The sequence below is a fragment of the Scardinius erythrophthalmus genome (genome assembly GCF_964197995.2).
Source record: "Scardinius erythrophthalmus genome assembly, chromosome: 4".
NCBI classification, from domain to species: Eukaryota; Metazoa; Chordata; class Actinopteri; order Cypriniformes; family Leuciscidae; genus Scardinius; species Scardinius erythrophthalmus.
In genome coordinates this window covers 26,901,205-26,921,027 of record NC_138224.1, presented here as the reverse complement: position 1 = coordinate 26,921,027, position 19,823 = coordinate 26,901,205, and the positions used below count along the sequence as shown (strand labels likewise).

The 19,823-nt window shown below is 36.6% G+C and overlaps 1 protein-coding gene across 4 annotated transcripts; it reads right to left on the bottom strand.

Moving 5' to 3' along the window:
- Positions 1–3,431: 3,431 nt before the first annotated feature.
- On the bottom strand, positions 3,432–19,219 carry LOC308689524 (uncharacterized protein). Of its 4 annotated transcripts, none has more exons than XM_081363271.1 (4): positions 19,168–19,219; positions 19,004–19,030; positions 18,294–18,445; positions 3,432–5,266 (listed from the first exon to the last, which is right to left on the bottom strand). In XM_081363271.1, exons 3-4 carry the CDS (start codon positions 18,376–18,378, stop codon positions 4,311–4,313), a joined length of 1,041 nt encoding a protein of 346 aa, XP_081219397.1. In that variant the 5' UTR covers positions 18,379–18,445; positions 19,004–19,030; positions 19,168–19,219; the 3' UTR covers positions 3,432–4,310. The 4 variants fall into 4 exon arrangements, with proteins under 4 accessions (XP_081219397.1, XP_081219398.1, XP_081219396.1 ...); XM_081363272.1 differs by lacking the exon at positions 19,168–19,219 and adding an exon at positions 11,868–11,992 and having other exon boundaries at positions 19,004–19,130; XM_081363270.1 differs by lacking the exon at positions 19,168–19,219 and having other exon boundaries at positions 19,004–19,163.
- Between the last annotated feature and the right edge of the window lie 604 nt (positions 19,220–19,823).

The window sequence follows — 19,823 nt, the reverse complement described above, 5'->3', positions numbered from 1 at the left end:
GATATAACAGATTATAATTGTTTTGGGGTTGTTCTTTTAAGCACACTGTATAACTATACTTTTCTGACAATTCAGTTCATATGACATTTTATAAGTAATTAATGCAGAAAACCAACCAATGCAAAAGGGTTCACTTACTTCTTGCTAATGTATATGCTGAAACAAACAGTACCAACATCCTTCCTACAGTTGGTAGTCAACTAGAATAATATTTTTACCGCCTTTCGTTAACTTTAACCAATTCTGTAATTATTTTTTCTGTTCTAAAAGTTTATTCTATTCTGTTTTATTTGTTTTATTTTTTACATATCAGTCTCATTCTTGTCGAAATAATAAAAAGATTTTATGACCTTGTGCTGTGTGCTTTTTTTTAAATAATAGCTCCACTGACATTTTAAAATGCGGCAATTGCAGCTGTTTTGCAAAATGTCCCTTTGGGCCACCTGTCATTTTGCGAACGACTTTGAAATACGGCGGCAAACGCAGTGTGTAACAGCTACAGCTTGCCCTTCCTATGTGTGGAATGTACTCGTCGTTGAGAGAAGAATAAAATTTCCAGTTTTTGGTGTTTATTCCCCAACTGGAGCTATTCTCAGAAATGTCCCCATTTTGCAGCACATTCAAAACACCCCACAAATACATTGCAAAAAAGCCAACAAACATATGACATGGAGCAATGCCTCTACATAGTCTAAATCAAGGGTGGGGAACGTTGGTACAGGAGGGCCAATGTCCTGCAGAGTTTAGCTCCAACCTTGAAAAAAAAACCTCACCTGATTGTAGCCTTAGGCCTTGTCCACACAGACGTGTTTAGCTGTATACGTAAACATTTTGTATCGTATGGCCGTTTCGTCCACAGGGATCTGGCGTTTTGGGATACTGAAACCGCTATTTTTTTTTTTTTAAACGGGTCCTAGAGTAGATAAATCTGAATACGACACTCATGTGTTTTGTGTGTACAGCCAATCTGTATATCCCCACGTGTCGACCCTAGTCAGACACCGCTACTTCACGTAAGAGCAACAACAATGCGGATTACATGCTTGTATTCGTGCTGCAGAAGTTACTGAGACTCTTTTATTTCTTATTATTATTTACTTGAATGTGAACTTTACTTGAACTTGAATTTACCTGAAGCACCCCCAGTTTTCAGCTTTGTCCAACACCTGATCGTCTAATGGTTAGACGGAGACCTGGAGAGGCCTACAAGTCACAGTGTCTCGCACCCACTGTGAAATTTGGTGGAGGATTGGTGATGATCTGTGGGTGCTTCAGCAAGGTTGGAATCCTTGTTATTTTGGATTTTTTTTGTTATTTTGACCAGTTGTCGTTTTCTGCAATTAAATGCTCTAAAAGACAATATTTTTATTTTTAATTTTGGAGAAATGTTGTCAGTAGTTAAATAAAACAAACATGTTAATTTTACACATACACATACCTATAAATAGTAAAAACCTGATAATTTTGCAGTGGTCTCTTAATTTTTTCCAGAGCTGTATATGGAGTGGGTCAGACATACTTTTGACCACTTCATTAAAGGGGGGGTACAATGGTGTTTCATGTATTCAGAGTTGTTTACAGTGTTAAAGAGATGGATTCTCATGCTAAACATGGGCAAAGTTTAAAAAAAATATTTTGGACGAATAACGGAGAATTTCTGTGCCGAAAATCTTACTTCCGGGTTGGTACAAGTTTCGGCTGTTTTTTTTCGATCTTGGATCTAATGACGTAGATGAGAGTGGAACTCATATGAGCATTTCTCTCTGAAAAGCGCACACGTCGACCAGAGGAGAGCGAGACCGCGCACATCAACGCGCTTCAACAGGAAATCATCGGCAGACAGTGCTGCATAGGATTTGTTCAAGAATGTCTCCAAAAAAGGGTGTTTTTTGATGTGAGGGAAAGCTTACCGTGTTCAGCTTTCCAAAGAACCCAGTGTTACAGGAACAGTGGATGCAGTTTGTTTTTCCGGGGGCAGCAACGGAGTGTACCAAGTGCGGTTGTGTGTTCTGGTCATTTCAGTGACGAATGTTTTATTAACAAGGCCCAGGTCGACGCTGGATTTGCAAATCGTTTGCTATTAAAACGTGGAGCGGTCCCAGTGATAAAAGACCCCATTCATGTAAGTACAACTGGATCAGATTTCTGTCTTTTGCTGGAAATCAAGCACTACCGCTTGACTCTATAGCTCCGCCTCCAGGACCTCGGCTTTTTCCGGAGAGAATCGGAAAGCTGTATTTTTCTTTTATAAATATAATAAAACTAAACAATTTTTGGAGATATTAAAGATGCACTACTACTCTATAGGTACTCAAGATTAACATGAGATTAGGTGAAACTGTGCATGTTATGTACCCTTTAAGTTTTGTTTTGTATAAAACCTTTCTTTAAAGTGACTTCCATTTTGTATGAATTGTATCTTAATTGTAATCAATGTTTCATCAATCAATTGCTTGGATTTAATTAATAAGAAGCAAATATAGCAGACAATATAATCAGGACATGGAGGCGCCGGCGCGACTTGCATTGCTCATGAACTGGAGCTCATCTCATAAATGAACCGAAACTCAGAAATACATATATAGAAAGCTTGAAATGTCTACTTTTAAACAAAACATTTCAAAACGAAAAGAAACAGACAACTCTCATATGTAATCCGTATGAAATGTGCATTTATCTCTATAGGCGCGTTCAACTACTGAGATGGCGAGTCAGCATCGTCAACATCTTTGCAGCCGAGACTAACACAGAAAACACTAATTTATTAATAAACATTTAAAATGTCTCCTTGCTACATTTGATACATCATAATGATTACTTTGCCGGTTCTTTGTGGCAAGCTTTATGCGTCCGCTAACTAATCGAATACTCGAAAATCGTGACTTGTCCCTATTTTGTACCAGGCCATTTATGGTTGTTCATATTGTTCAATGGTTCAAAGTTCTTGGTAAAAAAAGAAAAAGAAAAGCAGAAGCTACTGAGCCTACTATTATTGTATACAGCAAGGTATATGCGCACGCTCCAAGTCGTCTTCTCCGTTTTTAGTGTATCTCTGTGGCAGAATTACAGTGCCACACACTGGTATAAAAGCATGTATACTACACCGTTTTGATTCGGTTTCAGTAGTTTCGTGTGTACGCAGATATTTCTTGAGACGACGAGAACGAGGGAATCTTTTTTTTAGATTGAGGGGAAAAACATCGGATAGAGAAAGCTATGGCTTTGTGTGGATGTGGCCTAGTGATCCTGAAGACATTGATTAGCTTGTTCAGGTGTGTTTGATTAGGGTTGGAACTAAACTCTACAGGAGAGTGGCCCTCCAGGACCAACGTTCCCCACCCCTGGTCTAAATTAAAGGCTGTCTACCTAAACCGCTTAATATTTGAAACTATAGCAAAGAAGATGGTCAGGTGTGGCCACTGGAATAAAAATGCAAAAATAAAAAGCCTCAAAGGAAAGAATAATAAAGAGGTGAAGGATATAAATAAAAAGTAATAATACAATAAGTTGTCATGAAGGTGGACAATCAGATAAAACCCACATTCAGCTGCAGAGTTAAAGTAACCTTTATTTTAAATAGATTCACACTTTCTATTGCCATACTCTTTAACAAAGAACACAAACAGGGTCTCACATTTACAAGACTTTTCATATGTATGTGCAAGTGTGATGTTTTTATTAGACTGATCACAACTGAATTGTTTTTCAAGAGTGAATGCACAGATGATTGTTGAAATTGCTAATTTTTCCAAACCTAGTCACACTGAGGAAGACGGCTAGCCTGACAAGCCAGACCCACATCAAGATGTTGGGTCTGGGAACACACCATTGGCAGGGCTCAATCCGAGGGGTGAGATAAACGGTTGTCTTTCAAATTCCCTCTGCATGCAATAGGATAGTGCTACTACCAAACAGAGCATTTTCACACCAGCGGCACTAGTTGATAGATTAAACTTTTGCCGTATCCGGTTGGCAAAACTCCGAACACATCTTCCTTTTTTACGAATGACTTCAGTGCCATTCTTTGTTCTTTTCTCAAAGAAATGCTCAACTCCAAGTCTTCCAGAGTCGCGGCCAAAGCCGTTTCGAAAGACCGCTGTTTGCCAGCAGCAGCAGCTCTTCTTTGTTTTCAAGTAGCAGGCAATTCACAACGAACCGTCACAACTCTGCCGTCATCATGTTAAGCCCGCCCACCGACTCTATACACAATGTGATTGGCCTGTCTAGAGTTTGGTTTTTCCAGCTCGCAAGCCAATGGAGAGTTGCTAGACACTGGCTGCAAAATAAAATTTGCTGTCGCTAGGGTGCGTCTAGATTTCTAGGCTAGAAGACGGCAATTTCTTTTCAGAATGAGTTTGCAAATGCCGTTTCAGGTCTGTGTGATATGTGAAACTTTTCTCACACTGAAGACAATTGTAAGGCTTCTCTCCAGTGTGAACTCTCATGTGAATCTTAAGATTTCCTTTCGTCGTGCAGCTCTTTCCACACTGAGGGCAGGTGAAAGGCTTCTCTCCAGTGTGAATTCTCATGTGATTCTCAAGGTGTGCTCTGTGTTCGAAACTCTTTCCACAGTGATGACATATTTGATGCTTCTCTCTATTGTAAATTATCATGTGATTCTCAAGTGTTTTTCTGTGTTTGAAACTCTTTCCACAGTGATGACACATGTAATGCTTCTCTGCAATGTGAATTTTTGCATGATCATTAAGATGATTCCTGTCTGTGAAACTCCTTTCACACTGATGACATACAAAACAGTTCTCTCCTGAATGAATCCTCATGTGATGATTAAGGCTTTCTTTATATCTGAAACTCTTTCCACACTGCTCACAAACGAACGGCTTCTCTCCAGTGTGAATTCTCATGTGAGTCTTAAGAGTTCCTTTTACTGTGAAACACTTCCCACATAGTTTGCAGGTGAAAGGCTTCTCTCCAGTGTGAGTTCTCATGTGGACAATAAGGGTTTTTTTCTGTGTAAATCTCTTTCCACACTGAGGGCATATGAACTGTTTCTCTCCAGTGTGGATTTCCAAATGGACTTTAAGGCTTTCTTTTAGACTGAAACTCTTTCCAAACTGTTGGCAGGTCAAAGGGCTCTCTCCAGTGTCAACTCTCATCTGGAGGTTTCTAGTTTCTGTTTTATGAGTCAGTGAGTACGTAAAAGATTTCTCTTCAGTCATGAAATCATGGCTTTTTTCATACTGATCTTTTTTTCTCATACTGTTTGCATTCAGTTCTTGACTCTCCTCTTTTAGCACCATCAGGTCTAGGGTGAAAAGAAACAAAAACAAGTTAACACCAGTTTAATGGCACAAAGACATGAAAACCTTTAGACATGTAAAACCTAACCTATGAATTCTAAACCCACTAAACAACTGAAAAAGGTGTTACCTGTATTCTCAGAATCTCTTGTCAATACTGTTAATTCTTTGCTTTCTTTAGGACACGTCCCAAATACTGCGCTCAGTTTCTCCCTCCCGTCTTTCCTCTGTTGTCAGCCTCTCTTCCTTCACCCACACAATTCTCATCTCTGGATGTGAATACCACAACGGACACTTTATGTTCCACTTTAACTTCTTGTAAAAACAACATCTGTCCTCTCTCTTCCAGGCCAGTGTGTGCTACTCCCTCTTTCCCCTGGTTATCTGATGTTCTGCGTCAACACCGGACCAAACTCAGGGCAGCAGCACTAACCAAAAGACCCATCTGACCTGAGTATGTATCAGTCTCTGCTCCCATCCTTTTCAGTTGAAGTCTTCATGCTGCAAAATCTTCATATTTCCAAAACAAGATCAACAGTAGGCGCGTTTCCATTACAGATTTGTGCACAACTTTTGGGATTTTTTTTCTAAATGTCTATAAAAAATATAGCAAAATGACAGCATTTCCATTAACCGATGTTATGCGACTAAAACGTTTTATTTATTTTTTCTCGCGATCAGTCATTCCAAAAATCATGGCAATGGATGTTGGTAGGTTTATATCCCAGCCACCTCACTAGTCATTATTTCTAATTGAAGGAGACGTAGGCGTGTTATCCAAGCATTAATGGTGAGGAAAGCCCCTTATACTTGTGAGTGGCACATATGAGGTGTTTCTCCCTCCTATCTGCTTCAAGCTCTTGATTGTGGCATGTCTTTGAGGTTTAGAATCCAGTATTCCTGTAATTCTTTTGTCTTTTATGAATTTAATAAAGAACTCTGTCTTCTGTCCAAAACATACGCGCCATCTACGTAAACTGACCTGTAAATGCGCAAAAACTGTTTACATTGCAATTTTGCGAAAATTTGCGAATTGCCAGAAAAAACACCTGTGAGCATAAAAACTTTTTTGCGATAAATGGGAGTTTTTGCGCAATTGACGGTTTTCCATTGGGTGCATTTTCAATTTCAATTTGCACAATTTAAAAGGTAATGGAAATGCGGCTAATGTTTCAAACACATGCAAACTGTCTCCTCTGTTCCCCTCCACCACCTTTAACTGCTGATAATTTTGCTAGTTTCTTCATGGACAAAACTACTACAGCAGTCAGTTCTCAGCTCCAGACGCACAGAAACTCAGATCAAGCAACCACAGCCAGAAATCTTCTCTCCTTCTCTCCCCTCACTGAGGCAGATGTATCTAAACTTCTTCTCTCCAGTCATCCTACCACATACCCTCTAGATCCCATTCTGTGATGGCCAGCGATGGGGCCACACAGTAAGACGGTAACTAAACAACACCCACATACATCCTTCTCTTTTGTTTGTTTACACATTATTCTGGTTATCTTTTAGCATTTCATGGTTAAATGATTTTTGCAGTACATGCTATAGATTTCATAATGATGACAGACACAGATTTGGTTCGTTTTCAGTTTTATTTCCAATTTGTTTTTATTTCATACCACAAGTGACTAGTTTGGGTGCACACTTTTTTAATGGTTAAGTTTTTAATGGTATATTTTGTTAACATTTGTTTATTTTGAGTTTAAGTTACCTACATGAGAAAAGAGGAGGTTTGGCACCGTCCGTTTCAGTGGAGGTCCGTTCCAATAAAAGACAGGCTAACAACATTACTTTTGTTCTGCTGTATCAATCCATGCTGCAAATTAGTTACGGGGGTGTAGGATTGTTTGTTTATTATTTTATTAACTATAATTATTTGAAATGTATATTACTAATTTGTTTATGACCCATTTCTTTATTTATTTTTTAATTCATTACTTTATTACAATTGTGTTAAATGAACAGTTCACTTCAAAATAAAAATCCTGTCATCATTTACTCACCCTCAAGTTGTTTCAAACCAGTATGAATTTATTCCTTCTGCAAGACACATAAGAAGTTATTTTGAAGAATGTCGGTAACCAAACAGTTGATGGGTCCATTGACTTCCATATGGAAGGAGGTATCCAAAGCTCATCAACTGATCACAGGGGTTCCCCAGGGTTCAGTTCTTGGATCTCGGGATCCGGGATAGCCTTGGATCCAGGGGTCTCAGTTCCCCTCCTCTTCTCCATTTACACTACATCACTGGGACCCATCATACAGGCACATGGTTTCTCCTACCATTGCTATGCTGATGACACATAGCTCTACCTTTCATTTCAACCAGATGATCCCACAGTAGTTGCACGGATCTCAAGCTGTCTGGCGGACATCTCGGCATGGATGAAAGAACATCACCTGCAGCTCAACCTGGCAAAGACTGAGTTTCTCGTCCTCCCTGCCAATCCATCTCTACAGCACGACTTCCCATCAAGGTCAGTCAGAAATCTTGGAGTAATCTTAAACTACACAACATCAGGAAGATCAGGACTTTCCTAACTGAGCATGCAACACAACTTCTTGTCCAGGCCCTGGTCATTTCTAGGCTTGATTACTGCAATGCTCTTCTGTTTGGACTTCCATCATGTGCAATCAAACCTCAATTTTTGTCTTCAACGAGCCCAAAAGAGCCCACATCACACCTCTCTTTTTTCTCTCTGCATGGCTACTACTTGCTGCATGTTTCAAGTTCAAGGCATTGACGCTTGCTTACAGATCTAATACAGGCTCAGCACCCTCCTACTTCCACTCACTCCTACGAGTCTACATCCCTACCACAAGCATGCGATCTGTAAATGAGCGATGGCTCTTGGTACCATCACAGAGGCACAAAATCACTTTCCAGAACATTTTCGTTCTCTGTTCCTTGCAGGTGGAATGATGTTGTTACTCAAATAAACTGTAAAGAATTGCATTTGTAACTTGCAACAAATATTCAAAATCATTGATATATAACTGGCACAAATCTGGCAATTCTGGGTTGAGGCGACATCTCTGATCCGTTCTCCCGGGTCAAAGTAAGCATTCCTTAAAAGATAAAGCACTTCATTTATTTGATGGGGTTCCCTCTTAAGTCATATGCATTTATGCACTGGTTTTTGGCACTGGTTGTTGACATGCCAAAACATATTGATTGAAATTCATACATATTTAAATTAAATTAAATATATATTGCACTGAATGTTAGCTTGTGTTGTTGTTATTGTGCCTAAGAGCATGATCTAGTCCACATGTAACACTAACAAGAAACTATACTTCTAACCACAGATGGACATCTGGATTTCCAACCACACAAGTTTGCAATGCTGTTTGCTAATGTTCATTGGAAAATATAGTTTCAGCAAATGGCAAATTGTTAAATTACGTTAATAACCATGGAAGATGTGACCATTGTTGTTAACGATGCTTTTGGGAAATGCACCGCTGAATGTTTAGTTAAGCCCAATTCTGTTCCTGGAGATCTGCCTTCCTGTAAAGTTAAGCTCTAACCCTAATAAAACACACTTGAATCAACTAATTAGGATCCTCAGGACTCAACTAAATTTAATGTCATATAGCTTTCAAAACCATACAAATTGCTCTACATAAGAGCATAAACAAAAGCATAAAACCAACAATCTCAGAGCATGCATTGACAAAGTAAATAAAAAAAAAAAGTAAAATAAATATTTAATTTTTTTTATACAGAAAAACTGAACTTTTTTCCAAAGAGGATAAGTTCAGTTTTAACCTCATTGAGTTAAAGAAAGTTATTTGCCAAATCACCCTTTTGAGTTAAGTCAAACACTTGTCAAACGGGAGACAAATGAATAGTCACCATACTCGATGGAAAGATACTATTTAAGGTCATCAGCATAAAAATTATAACCTACTCCATGTTTCTTAAAAATTACCCCAAGAGGCAACAAATACAATAAAAAAAAATTTTGTTCTTTTTTTTTTTTGGAGTTGGACCAATAATCGACCCTTGTGGAATCCCCCAAGAAATATTAATAGATGATGAGGTAGGGCTGGGCGATATGGGCAAAAAAAATGATCACGATAAGAGATTTCTTTCAAATTTAAAGGCAGATTTCTGCTCCTAAGTGAAAACAGACCATTAATTGTGGGTTTAAACTACTCTATATTGTCAGAAAATAACAAACACTCCACGTTTTTGAATTCTTTACACTTTTCCAGTCATTTTTCCTTAACAAAATTAATATCAATAGAAAAAATTATTTGTTAGTTTCTGCATGCTCTAACGGCTGATATTGTTTAAAGTCATGAAAGGTTTGTGTTGCTTTCATCACAGTTTGCAGTGCAGGCTGCAATATTAATAAAATTACATGTTGTCTCTTAGAAATGCACATTTGAAAGTGAGCTGACAGTAGTAGTAGCTTGAGTTATAATGCAGATGTAAATGAACAAAAACAGCAACATTTGTAAAAATTGTAACAACCTAATTTTTATATGGTAAAATTGAGATATTCTGACTGTTTGAGTTTTATCAAATTTAACCATTGGTCTTCTATAGTAGCATTCATTTTGATCGCAATTAAAACCATGCATATAGCACCTCACTACCATGGTAAAATGTACATTTTACTAAATAGGCTACATTTTGTATAAATGCACAAATGCTATAGCTTAAATCACAAAAATACTGTAATTATATTCCATTAGGCTCCTCTTTTAAATAATTTAATACATCATATACACAATAATACAATTATAAACGAATATCCCATGTTTCTGCCACAATATCATGGTGCAGTTAGTGTTCTATGAAGGTAATATGATGTCATTAAAAATCGCATGCGCAGGGTAAGATTTGTGAAAGTGTACATAAGATTGCAAGCGTAAATTAAATTTGCATGCGCAAGAGAAGATTTGTAAAGGTGTAAATCGCCTTTCAAGTGTAAGAAAAAAATATCTGCAGCATTTTACTGTTATTCGTAAGTGTAATGCTTGTATTGTGAAACTGCAGCTTCGTGCTAACGCAAAATAAATAGGATCTGTATTCTTCTGACTTCCATTTTTCCGCGCTTACACTTTTGTCACGTTTTTTTTTCCGCACAAATACAGCCAAAAGCACTGCAGGCCTGTAAACAGCAATTTGCAACCGAAAACAACAGAGTCAGGAACTGAAAAACAGATTAATTGCGTAAAATCAAACTTTGTGTAAAAAATAAGCTGTTGCAAATGTCTAAATGGCTTGTTGTGTGCATGGGGCAAAAAAGGTCCCGAAATAACCCGATTTGTACAGTTGCATCTTTCTTTTACATGCGCTTCCAGTTTTGTCACGATTCTCTCACTCATTGAGTTTTGCAAGCGCGAAGAGGAGGGCGGGTCGACCTTCATGTAGCCAATCAAATGAGCTTCTCGCTAGCTCTCGATTTACTCTTATCTGATTGGTTCAATAAACACACCAGTCACCAGAACACATCTTTATCTTCATTTGGCTCAGCATCGTTTTCGTTTATGAAATGGTACTTTTAATGTACACATAGGCCTACATGCTACATAAATAAACAAATAAATCATGATTGCTTAATAGGCTGTGCACCATTAGGCTGCCTATATGAGTCCATACTGAATTTCGAGCTGATGTGTTAAGAAAGATTTCTGTGTATTTAGTGCATGTATCCTGCTCATCAGGCCATATCAGTGTGTAATCTTAATGCTGCTGAATGTAGGCCTTGTATCTGCACTACTGCATGCATAATTTCACCTGTCTACTGATCGGGAGGATTCCAGAATTATTATTATTTTACTAAAATAAGTTACTCATACTAATTACTAAAATTTTGTTATTCATACTAGCTAGTCATCTTCATTTATATAGCACCTTTAACAATGTAGATTGTTTCAAAGCAGCTTTACAGAGATAAACGTATAATAACGTAGCTACATATAATAGGTTGATCAGTCAAATGAAAGTAATCACTAATCAGAATCAATATTGACAGTGCGACCAAGACAATTACAAAATATATAATTGAGTGTTAAATATCATGAACAGAGACATGATGTGAAAAACACTGCATCAGAATGGTATTATTACTTAAAGAACGGGTATTAAATGTTTTGATTGTAAAGTTTAACATCAGCTCAGTGGTGTAACAGATTATAATAATATATAACATTTAAATCCAATAATATTAACACCAGCTTGAAATTCAGTATGAATGTCAGTCAGCCTTAATGGTGCATAGCTTATTAAGCAATCATGATTTATTTGTTTATTATTATTTATTTAACACGTATGTGCATTAAAAGTACCATTTCGGCAACGAGAACTTTCAGAACCAAATGAAGAATAACGATGCTTGCATGTTTATTGAACCAATCAGATAAGAGTAAATCGAGAGCTAGTGAGAAGCTCATAGAGCGTCACAGTCCCGCCCACAGCCGGTGCCGGAAGTAAGAATTCAATACAATTTCTCCATTGACAGTTGGGGTATAAGCCATAAAAACGTAACCATACATGGTAGACTAAGCTGTACTAAGCGATTGTATATGCTCATATAAACGGCAAAAGTTCATGGGGCACTAACCTTGTTTTGAGATAAATACCTTTTATTCGCGATGTCTTGGATAAGTACTTCATTACCCGCAATCCTGAACAATCCCACAGTGATGCATCTGATTGGTGGAACTCGTGTAACTGTCTGGTTAAACCCCGCGAAGGTCCGTGAAGACTGAAGATCATTAATAAAAAAAAAAAATAAAAAAAACCTGTGTTGCGTTTTTGCACGGTAGACTTATCAGTGCAATCATGATCTCCTTGGCTGCCATGATGGCTTTTTTCAAAGAGGAAAACAAAAGTGTTCAAAGGGGTGAAAACCACTTCAAATCAGGTCATGTAGTTGAGTGTAGCGTGTCTGAGGGTCAGCTTGTGGGTTTTGTAAGGGCCAGCATGAGGGACAAGACCTACAAAGTTGTGGTGAGTTTTGCAGGGAGGTTGGTAACGTTAGTTAGCATTATTGTTCACTTTAGCTAGGCTACTGATAGCCTTCATATGGTATGAGTCATATCAAGCATTTTATGATGCCACTGTCAAAACAATATTTAGCCTAGGCATACCTCTTCATGCATTTACTGAACATTTGTGTAATAATTCATGGCAAGTTAATAAACTGAATATGATAGTGGTCCAAGAGCAGACCATGCACCGGTCCATGCATCAGACCGGTGGCGTGGTGCACTTTCTGGTTTGCTGACCATCACTTTTTAATTTTCACTTGTTGTGGATATTAAGAAAATACATTAAATGTTATTTAAATTAAGGATGAACTATAACTTCATGAATAAAATGAGCATGGACCACAAGTGGGAAATTGTTGAGGCATTTGTCATATAAAATTCAATACACAATACATCACTATTATTTACACAATTACTACTGAAAGAACTGCTATTAACTGCACATTCACTATATAAAATTCACTGGAGGAAAAAGTTCGCGTGGCCGTCGTCTGATTTAGAAGTCGCTCAAAAGGCTCTTTCGCAGTTGTGGCTTCAGTCGACTTCAGTGAGACTCGGTGGTTTATGGGATGAGTAGTTCCTTCACTCGGAAATGAAAATATGTACACAGTGTTGTACCTTTGACTTTTTTGGGGATTTTCTCTTCTTTTTTTCACTCGAAATGATATGTTGTATGCTTATGAGTTCAGCCGTAGCTGGTAATCCTCAGACATGCTCTAAAACTCTTTAGATACGGATTTTTCCAAAACGTCAATGGGAGAAATGAATGGGAAATTTACTTCTGGCACCTAAGCTCTCTCGGGCTGTGGGCGGGACTGTGATGCTCTATTTGACTGGCTACATGAAGAAGGTCGACCCGCCCTCCTCTTCGCGCTTGCAGAACTCAATGAGTGAGAGAATCGTGCCAAAACTGGAAGCGCAGGTAAAAGAAAGACGCAACTGTACAAATCGAGTTATTTCGGGAACTTTTTTGCCCCATGCACACAACAAGCCATTTAGACATTTTCAACAGCTTATTTTTTACACAAAGTTAGATTTTACGCAATTAATCTGTTTTGCAGTTCTTGACTCTCTTGTTTTCGGTTGCAAATTGCTGTTCACAGGCTTGCAGTGCTTTTTTAGCCGTATTTGTGCGAAAAAAAACGTGGAAAAATGCTCAGAAGAATACAGATCCTATTTATTTTGCATTAGCACGAAGCTGCAGTTTCACAATACACGAATTACACTTAAGAATAACAGTAAAATGCTGCAAAAAAAATTTCTTACACCTGAAAGGCGATTTACACCTTTACAAATCTTCTTTTGCGCATGCGAATTTAATTTACGCTTGCAATCTTATGTACACTTTCACAAATCTTACCCTGAGCATGCGATTCTTTATGACATCATATTACCTTCATAGTGTTCCTACACTAGCCTTGAAAAGCTTATGTGACTGTATCTTGCACACAGTGTTTCTCTTGTTTGTCAGCGCTGTTTCACCTGGCTTTAAACTAGTTTAAATCACAGACATTTGTGTTCTTGCTGAATTGAAGCACTTCTCTGGATCTCACAACGCTGTTTAGTGCTTGCATGATCAAGAACGATCAGAGTCAACACATGTGCTCTAGTAAGCTCGCGCTGCCATTTGAGCTTTGAACCGTGTGTGCGGTTCAAATGAGTATATAACTGAATTTGTGCTTTTTTTAATCGAGAATTTCGTCATCTTTTGATGATAACTCGAGGTCAGTTTCACTTTTACTTTCATCGCCACTTCCACATTTTTCTTCCTCGGGTTGAGCTTTCTTTGCAGTTGGAAATGGGCACGTACATTGCCGTGCAAGCTAAAAGCTGTACGCTGACTGGCTGTTGTCACATTTATTTCTGCTGTGTGATTGGCTGTTAGATTAATCCATATTGAGTAAAAATGGCCAGAGCTTATCATCGTTATCGACATAAATTTTAGCGCGATTCAATACATGTTTACCATGTTTTTTTTTTTACTTGAGGGTGAGTAAATTATGAGATAATTTTTGGATGAACTAACCCTTTAATGCGCTTTTAATAACACTGTTTAATATCAAACACATCCCACAGTTTAGCAACATAAGACTGTATTATACAACAATCACTTATTCGGCTTGATTTGGATGTTATGTTTGACTCAGGAATGAACGAAAGCGCACAGCTGTAAAGGAAAGAATGGTGCACTGGGTGAAATGCGGCAGCAGCACAATAATCATTTTGTCGATTATCAAGATTATCTTGAAGCCAAAATTGAAATTGAAAATCAAGCCCTAGCGAGCGGGATTAAGAAAACAGCCGAGTGCAGGGCTATAACCAGGGACGGACTGACAATCTGTGTTCTGGAAAAGTCCAGAACTTGCGTCCAACCGTCTTAATAAAGCAATATGAACAGCCAACAGCAGGAGCACTAATACTGTAAATCTGTAAATGGGTAGTTGACGTGACGTGGCTTTTTCACCGTCACAGAAGATAAAAAATAATTTATTTCACATTGTCATCATTTAGAATGCTATAAATGGTTAAACATTTTCTTGTTTTACATGAATTTGTTGTTTTAATACCCGAGTTATTTTTTATTTTTTTTTACAACTTTGAGCCAAATCTCAAAATCGTCCTATGGTGTGACTGTAGACAACATTATTTCATAAATATTAACTTTTATAAATAAGGAAAATAATGTTTAAACATCTTAATGAACACTCCTGGCATAATTGTGCAAGTGTCTATTTCACTAAGTGGCCATCACTTTTCCTATACATACATTTCTAAAAGTGTACATTTCATAAAGTTTGTCACAGAAAAAAAATGTCCTTTGGTGTTATGCAATAACCTGATATTAAGTTGGGCAATATCATGGACAACTAAATTTAGTTGAAAAACCCCATTCAAGGTCATGTGACTGAAGACCCCTATGAAGCCCATGAGCAGTGCACATGACAAGTATTTCTCTCAGAATTGTTCAAATATTTAACTATGTTTTCAGACCACTGAAGTTGTTAAGTTTTTTTGTCCTTTAGTGTGACACCCCTAAATTATTTTTTTTTTATGTATTTTTTATTTATAAATTTGTATTTTTAACAGCAGGACTATGTAATATTATGCAAATGTATCATACCAATTGCCACAAAAGCTCAAATGTCCTTTGGTGTGACATGAAATGTCACAGGAAATGTCCTTTGGTGTGACACTTTGGCCTATCACACCATAGGACACAGATGTCACACAATAGGACAAGACCTCCTTAAGAAGCTTTTAAAACGAATATATAAAGTTTCAACAAAAAAACAAATGTCCTCCTTTATTATTGTTACAATAGACACTATATATTCTGACTTTTTTTATGCAATGACTATCTTTGTCCTTTAGTGTGACGTTTTGTCCTATGGTGTAACAAACATAAAACAACAGAAAAATGTACTTATTTTAAAATATCTTAAAAAAAAAGAGTCAAGTTTGGCATTAGAGGAGTTACAATAATATCTCCTCTTAAATAGGTACAATTTCAAACAGTTTTGTAAGGTTGGCGAAAAAGTTTTATTGACATTCGTAGGGAAAAGTTTATCAGGTTCATCTATCCATGGTGAAAATGATTCTAATTAGTACTTTCATGTAAAATAAATATCACTTTAAGAAAATAATGTTTTAATAATGTGAACAATTCTGTCAAGTATTTTTTTATGTTATTTAATATAATTTCTTAGTACTTTTTAAATGTCACACCATAGGACACATTTACAGTACTGTTGAGTGAAAACGTGAAAAAAATGTGAAGTCATTGACAAAATGAGTGACCACTACTATTTTCTGAAACTGCAGTTTTCATACTACATAAATATATGTATTTTTTCTTAAAAAGTTATGTTTTCCAAAAAAAGTACTTTTTCTTGGCCATTTGTCAACTACCCAAATCCACTGCCTCTACAAAATTACCCAACTCTCATTGATTATATGCTGTCATTTGCGTTGCGTATGAGAAACATCAAATGGCAAACGCTCAAAAAGCGGAACAAAACGTGTTTGATCTGAGCAGCGCGGACCATTATCAGCTCGGCCCAAAAAACAGCGATCGCGGAAAAAGCTGATCACGCGAACATTATTACACAGAGCTGCGCGATCCACTGAGAAGCATTTAAATTCAGCGCAGAATTCTCTATCTCTATTATAAACCCACAGATGACTATGTGATTTAAGCTTGTTAAAAGCCAGATGAAACAGCGCTGATATAATATTCTCAACATATTGACGCAAAAAACAGGCGAAACATTGTTCCAAGAACAAACCAGTTAGAAGACATTTCACTCCACAACTTATGAATTAACTGTAGTAAAACTGTAGTAAAACAAACTTTTTTGGCAGAAATGTGCCTGTATATATTCATATTAAAAATGCTGTTATAGTCATGTAGGCTATTATATGTATTAAATGTAATGCAGTAGGCTAATGTTTTTGTTAAGAAGTTATGGCAGTTTATTTATTTATTTTTGCATTTATATTTATACTAAATGTTTGGCCTACTGTTTTTGATAACACATACAATAGGTTTATAGGAAATAAAAAAAATCTATAAATATTTTTATAATTTTTCAGGAATTGTTGATTTTTTTAAACGATTGTAAGTCTGAACCAGAATATCAAGATATTTTATTATTTCGCATATGATGGTGAAAAGTAAAAAAGCACCACCATGTTATATGTATAATAAATATTTGAGTATAACAAACAAAAATCCCTTCTAGATTATTTTATCCCTTGAGGTAGCCCACGCACACAAAAAGGTTGGACCCTGGTATATAGTAACTATATGTTTTATAATTACAAGTTTATGTAATTTGGGGTTTCTGTTAGCCTGCAGTGACATTTCATTATTTGTATTTTATGGCATTGTACATTTTTTGTTTTTATGTGAAGGCTGAGGCTTCATTAATAAACACAACCCCAATTATCATCATTGGTTTTGAGATGTTACTTGCTGTTAATATGTTGTCTGATAGGCTACAGTATTGTGGCATGGTATCAGGACATCCTGGCTAGTGTCTGTCGCGCACGGCTAGGGGCGAATGGCCGGATGATGGGCCTATTTGGGAGAAAGTCCAGGGCTGTTTTTTAGCCCCAGTCCGTCCCTGGCTATAACCCACAGTCTGGACCCAAGAGAATTGGTTAAACATTAATTTTAACACAAAATTTACAGAGAGATCTTAAGTCTGTCATTATTCACATATAAAATATTAGAAAAATAGTGTCCTTGAAACTATGTTCAGTTTTGCTGAACAGTTTTTGTGAGGAATTTTGAATATTGAAAATTGTTAGCTTCCATGTGCATCACACGAATATGAGACAAGGTTTCTTCAAGCATCTCGGAGACGTTGCCATAGTTCTTCTGAATTTAGTCTGTCTCAGTTTTTTTCTGTTTCTTCATGTAATCACAGACGGACTCGTTGATGGTGAGATCAGATCATACCGGCTGTTGTCAGACTCTTTGCGCATACACAAATCTCACTGGATTATTACAATTAATGGCAAAAAGAAAGTTTGGAAATGTAAACTAATATTTCCTGCAGACACACTACAGCAAAAGATATAAATAACTGACTTAAAACCATTTTTTTGGGGGGTGGGGGATATTAACATGCCTAAGACTTTTGCACAGTACACTGTATATATACAGTCTATATATATATATATATAGACAACAATAGTGCTTAAGACCACACTTAAGCTGATCACTCACATTTCAGGGTTTGCATTTTTTGCTACATAAATGTATTTTTTTAGAAACTGTTGCATAATTTAGTCATAGAAATCAACGATTTTCAATGTTTTTAATTCAGAAGTAGTTATTGGGTTAATGTTGATGGCTTGATGTTACCAAAATAACTGTTTTGTTTTGGCTATTTCTTTGTTGTTTTATACTAATTTAATTTGTGACAAGTTGCATCTATGAATAGAGATAAAGAGGTACATTACGCAGAATGACTGAAGAAAGAATTGAATGAAAAGAATGAAACCAACCTGTTTGTTCTTCAGTATCTTCTTGTTTCACTCTGAATGTTTCTTCAATCTCCATGTCTTCACTCTCTTCTTTAATAAACGCCATCTTTATAACAGTGTGTCACATGGATCTTAGACGCTTCACCGGGAGTTTTTCTGTTTGTTTTGACACTCTGTCATGTTCAAGATGAGAATAATTAACAGAAAGAAAAATTAATCCAAGCAAAATCTTTGGGTGCATCTCAATCAGCTCCCTAGTTCAGTAGTCAGTGTACTGGTAAAAGAGACAGTCAGAGGGTATAGCCTTAAATGACATAAAGCCAAAAAAAAAATAAAAAATAGCACTACAAATTAATAAAAGAACACAGATTATTAAACAATAATAATTCATATTTCATTTATGATTTACATGTGGTTTGTATTGATTTGTATACAACATGTAAGACATTTATAGTTACACCGTCTTGAAAACATTGGCAGTTGATTTGTAGAAGCTGTCATTACACACGTTTGTGTTGTTGTTCTTGTTGCATTTACACTGTTATAACGCAGTTGACATCAGCGTGCTGTGATTCGAACATTCACAAACTGTCAATCATTTTGAGAAGCATTTGACTCAATTGAATCTGAATTGGTTTCAAAAAGCCAGTTTCTATATAATTTCTTGACAGCGACCAAACAGCGTGTTAATGATAAACTGATTTACATGCAAAGAGCGAAATGAGACGCACCTTTTCTGTTACTCATGTCTGGATGTGCTTTACTCACAAAAAAAGAACGTTCATTAATGTTATTAGATATAATATATTACTAATGTTACTTTCATTCATAATTAACTTATTTCGCAGTTATCTATATATGTGTCTGAACGGGTTGAACTGATTTTAACACAAACCTTTTTTCAGCCGAATCACAGACGCAGGAGCGCGGAGCAGCCTTATGACATCATGTCGCCACACCATAATAAAAGTCCTCCTCACACGCTAAAATGATAATTGAAAATCACATACAGAAAACACATTCAAATGAAAAAATAAAGGATTGATTCAAAGGATCAATCGCAGATTCCCAAAGCTATCAATACCACTGATATTTTTTTCTTCTGGCTTTTATCTAAATATAATTATACCAACTGACAGAGCATTTGTGATATTGTCAATCATGAATAAAGTAACGTTTCTTGATCTTCGCATTACAAAGGATTGGAAAGAAGTTGAGTATTTAAAAATCATTAAGAATATGTAGTTAAAAAACAAGTTTATCGCTGCAGAGAAATATCTACTTTAACTAAAACTGATCCTTATCATCTTATTCCATCTCAGTTTCTCTGCAGAATAAGTGAAATAAATAAATTAAAATTTCAACTTTGTTTTGTTAAAGTGCATTGACTAACTCTGATATTATTCACAATTATATTTAGTACCTGTTTATGATGATGTTGTGTTAATTATGTATTCAGTCATTGAGCTTAATTGGTTTTTTGAGATTTTTTAACCTACTTATTTGGTATTTTTTTCCCTGCGCACCTATCACCTGCAGGTGTGCGATGGT